Source organism: Phacochoerus africanus, chromosome 4 (assembly GCF_016906955.1).
Source record: "Phacochoerus africanus isolate WHEZ1 chromosome 4, ROS_Pafr_v1, whole genome shotgun sequence".
Taxonomy (NCBI): domain Eukaryota; kingdom Metazoa; phylum Chordata; class Mammalia; order Artiodactyla; family Suidae; genus Phacochoerus; species Phacochoerus africanus.
In genome coordinates, this window is record NC_062547.1 from 56,839,675 (window position 1) to 56,844,788 (window position 5,114).

The 5,114-nt window shown below is 34.6% G+C and overlaps 1 protein-coding gene across 1 annotated transcript; it reads right to left on the reverse strand.

The window, feature by feature from the left end:
* Nucleotides 1-3,799: 3,799 nt before the first annotated feature.
* LOC125124570 (olfactory receptor 2AJ1-like) lies at nucleotides 3,800-4,759 on the reverse strand. The gene has a single exon (XM_047774637.1). It carries the CDS (start codon nucleotides 4,757-4,759, stop codon nucleotides 3,800-3,802), a length of 960 nt encoding a protein of 319 aa, XP_047630593.1.
* Between the last annotated feature and the right edge of the window lie 355 nt (nucleotides 4,760-5,114).

Sequence of the window (5,114 nt, forward strand, 5' to 3'; positions counted from 1 at the left end):
TTAGAATTTCTGCTTGGTACTCTTCTATGGTTTCAAAATTTGTTAAAGTTCTCCTTTTGTTCTGATATTGTTTCCCTGATTTTGCTTAGTTATTTGTGTCCTCTTTTAGCTCACTAAGCTTGTTTATGATAAATAGTCTGAATTCTGTTAGGCATTTTTCTTTTAATTTTTTAAATTATATCTAATTTACAAGGTTCTGCCAATTTCTGCTATATAGCAAAGTGACACACATATATTTTTTTTTCTTACATTATATTTCATCATGTTCCTTCAAAAGTGACCAGATGTGCTGTACGGTACGGTCTCATTGCTTAGGCACTCCAAATGCAATAGTTTGTATCTACTAACCCAAAACTCCCAGTCCAACCCACTATCTCCCCCTCTCCCTTGGCAACCACAAGTCTGTTTTCCATACCCATGAGTTTGTCTATTTTCTGCAGATAGGTTCATTTGTGCCATAAGTTAGATTCCAGATATAAGTGATATCATATGGTACTTGTCTTTCTTTCCCTTTCTGACTTACTTGACTTAGTATGAGAGTTTCTAGTTTCATTCATGTTGCTGCAAATGGAATTATTTTGTTCTTTTTATAGCTGAGTAGTATTCCATTGTGTATATGCACCACATCTTCTTAATCCAATCTTTGGTCAATGGACATTTAAGTTATTTCCATGTCTTGGCTATTGTGAATAGTGCTGCAATGAACATAGAGGTGCAACATTTTTTTTTTTTTCAATGAAAATTTTGTCTGGGTAGATGCTTAGGAGTGGGCTTGCTGGATCATATGGTAGTTCTGTATTTAGTTTTCTGAGGTACCTCCATACTGATTTCCATAGTAATTGTACCAATTTACATTCCCACTGACACTGTAGGAGGGCTCCCTTTTCTCCACAACCTCTCCAGCAATTGCTATTTGTTGACTTGTTAATGATGACCATTCTGAATGGTGAGAAGTGGTAGCTCATTGTAGTTTTGATTTGCATTTCTCTAATAATTAGTGATGATGAACACTTTTCATGTGCCTGTTGGAGAAAGGCATATTCAGGTCTTTTTCCTATTTTTCAGTTGGGTTGTTGGGTTTCTTTGTTGTTGTTGTTCAGTTGTATAAGTTGTTTATATATTGTAGACGTTAAGCTTTTGTCAGTTTCATCATTTGAAACTATTTTTTCCCATTCTGTAGGTTATGGGTTTTTGTTTTTGTTTTTTATGGTTTCCTTTGCTGTGAATCAATACTTGTAATTTTGATTAGGACCCACTGGTTTATTTTTGTTTTTATTTCTGTTGCCTTGTGAGACTGCCCTAAGAAAGCATTTATATTGTTGATGTCAAAGACTGTTTTGTAGAAGTTCTCTTCTGGGAGTTTAATGGTGTCCTTTCTAATGTTTAAGTCTTTAAGCCATTTTGAATTTATTTTTTGTGCATGGTGTGAGGGTGTGTTCTAGTTCATTGATTTACATGCAGCTATCCAGCTTTCTCAGCGGCCCTTGCTGGAGAGACTGTCTTTTATAGTCTTGCCTCCTTTGTTGAAGATTAATTGACTGTAGGTGTCTGGGTTTATTTCTGGGTCCTCTGTTCTGTTCCATTGGTCTGTGTGTCTGTTTTTGCACCTATACCACACATCTTAATTACCATAGCTTTATAATATTTTCTGAAGTTATGCCTCCTGATTTTTTTTTTTCCCCCTCAGGATCACTTTGGCAATTCTGGTTCTTTTATGGTTCCATATAAATTTTTGTATTATTTGTACTAGTTCTGTGAAAAATATCCTGGGTAATTTCATAGGGACTACATTGTATCTATAGATTTCTTTGGGTAGTATGGCCATTTGAATAATATTGATTCTTCCAATTCAGGAGCATATAATATCTTTCCATTTATTTGAATCCTCTTTAATTTCCTTGAGTGATGTTTTATAATTCTCTGCATATAAATCTTTAACCTCCTTGGTCATATTGATTAGGTATTTATTTCTTTCAAGTGAATTTTATGAATTCTTTCTTGTTTTGGATATTTTCAGGAGTGGGTAGAGTGATGTATATAGATATACTGGTTTGTGACTTTTATGTAATTCTAACATTTTATTTCCCCAAATTTCTCTTCAGTTGAGCTGAGGGGAGGGCAGGAACAGAAATTGGTTTTGCCCACAAGACTGATACTGGACTCTTTCTACATCATTTCTTCCATGCAGAGATGTAGCTCTCTGCCTTGACATCACAACAAAGAAAGTTCCAGCAATGCTGACTATGATTAAACTGGGTTTAATGTATGTGCATTCTTATATATAGTATTACTGCTTTCACTGTGTGAGAAAACATGGCTTGTGAATTTCAAATTTAAATAATTTCTATATTTATGGGCTGTGTTAATAGAAATTAAATGTAATTTATTAAAAATTTAACAAATATTATTCTTATAATAATATTAACTAAATAATATTAAGTGGATATAATATCATGAATAATATTTAATAATATAATACAAATGATATGCCCTAAATAAAATTTATTCATTTAATAGTAATAATACATTTAAGGAGTTCCTGTCGTGGCTCAATGGTTAATGAATCCGACTGGGAACAATGAGTCTGCAGGTTAGATCCCTGGCCTTGCTCAGTGGGTTAAGTATCCAGCATTGCTATGAGCTGTGGTGTAGGTCGCAGACACAGCTTGGATCCCATGTTGCTGTGGCTCTGGCATAGGCCAGCGGCCACAGCTCTGATTAGACCCTTAGCCTGGGATCCTCCATATGCCATGAGTGTGGCCCTAGAAAAGACAAAAAGACAATAATAATTAATTATCTTCCTGTTGCATTGAGATATATTTAACATATAACATTGATTACATTTAGGTGTAGAACATGTTTTGATATATGCATATATTACAAACACATTACCACAATAAATTTAGTTGAAATCCATCACCAAGAGTTATAATTTTTTTCTTGTCATGAGAACTTAAGAAATCGACCCTTTTAGCAGCTTTCAAATATCCACTATATCATTTTTGACTATAATCACCAAGCTGTTCATTAAATCCCTAGTATTTATACATCCCATAACAAGAAATTTGTGCCTTTGACCAACTTCACCTATTTTGCCTATGAATTTTTATAATTTTTTGATACCGTTGTAACTGAAATATAATCTTACCTTTTCACAAAAATACAGAAATTATGTGGCTCTCTCTCTCTCTCCCTATCTATTTATCTATTTATGTATTCTATATAATATGATAAATTTTGGGGGGGAGGATTTCCTATTGTGTGGCTCAGGGGCTTATGAACCTTACTAGTATCCATGAGGATGCATATTTGATCCCTGGCCCTGCTCAGTGGGTTAAGGATCTGGCATTGCCAGTGAACTTTGATGTAGTTGCAGATGTGGCTCAGACCCCTAGTTGCTGTGACTGTGGCACAGGCTGGTAGCTGTAGCTCCAATTCAACTTTTAATCTGGGAATTTCAATATGCCCCAGGTGCAGCCCTAAAAGTAAAGAAAAGAAAAAAGGTAATTTTTAGAAATTCTAACAATATTTTAGCTGGAGAAAATTGGAAGCCTTGAGTTATCTTTGATTTTCTGTTAGTGACTTTGGTGATATAATTGGTTGTACAAGAGAATGAATGGTATATTTTTAAATATACATACTTATAAAACAAATATCTGTGATGATTTTATTTATTATTATCAGAATTTTGAAAACATCTACTTCTTTCCTCATTTGAAAAGATATAATTGTTTATTTGCTTTCAAGAGATATGAATAACATCCTCTCTATACAAATACAAAAATAAAGAACATGTTTTTCAAGCACTTTTTCTATTATTTTTGTGGAGAAAATTACTTTTGATCATATTTTTCAGTGCTTCTAGAACATCTTTATTTCTAAAGCTGTAGATAATTGGGTTGAAAGAGGGTGTGAGGATGGTGTAGAATATTGCCAGGAACTTATCTTGGCCTGGAGTGTGGTACATTTTAGGCCTCATATATGTGAAAATAAATGGCCCATAGTACATTATGACCACAATCATGTGGAAGAAACAGGTAGAAAATGACTTTTTCCATGCTTCTGATGATTTCATTTGGAGGACAGTAAGGAGAATTTGGACATAAGAGGCAAAGATGAGGGAGAAAGGGACAAGCAGGAAAATGATGCCGCTTATATAAACTCCTCTTTCATAATGTGTTGTGTCCACACAGGACAACACCAACATGGCTGACACTTCACAGAAAAAGTGGTCAATGGCTCTTGAGCCACAGAAGGGTAAGTGCAGTGTGTAAGCTGTGTGAGCAATGGAATTGACTGTCGCAATAAGCCAGGACCCTCCAGCCATGAGGATGCTGACATAGTCATCCATAAGAATGGGATAGCGCAGTGGGTGACAGATGGCTACATAGCGATCATAGGACATTGCTGCCAGGAGAAGGCACTCACCACCCGAGAGGGTGAGGGAGAGAAATATTTGGAAGCCACAACCTGCAAATGAAATAGTCCTGTTGCCTGAGAGAAAGTCAGTGATCATTTTGGGAACAATGTTGGAGACATGCAAGATATCCATGAAAGAGAGATGGCTGAGCAGAAAATACATTGGAGTGTGGAGTCGTGATTCCCTGTGGATAAGGAGAATCATGATGGCATTTTCTGTTACAGTTGTACTAAAAATTATGACTATAAAAGAGAAGAAAATCAGACTTGTTTGGGAAGAAGAGAAGAGTCCCAAAAGAATGAAGTCATTGCTGAAAGTGTGATTCACATGTCCCATCATGAATTATTTCTTTTACCTATAAATATATAAATAATATAAATAAATAAATAGTCAATTATGAGACAAACAGAATGAAAAATAATGTAAATATCAAACTCCTTTACGTTCAGCTACATACTAAAATGAGAGTTAGTGGCATATATTTTGTAATTAAAACTAAAGAACTTTCAGCCATCTTTTGGCAAAGGTATATTTTATAACATGGACATTTTTCTGTTGAATCAACAATTGTATATAATTATAAAATAAAAGAATACTTCAAGTCTATATTTAATTTCCTGGAATGTTAGAACTCTTTTGCTGTGGTTTTCCAAATATCAAAAAATCAGCCCATGAATGTGGCTTGCAGGATGTT

Bases quoted from the DNA above. Each gene is read 5' to 3' on its own strand.
- LOC125124570 (XM_047774637.1), bottom strand. From the start codon at position 4,759: ATGATGGGACATGTGAATCACACTTTCAGCAATGACTTCATTCTTTTG.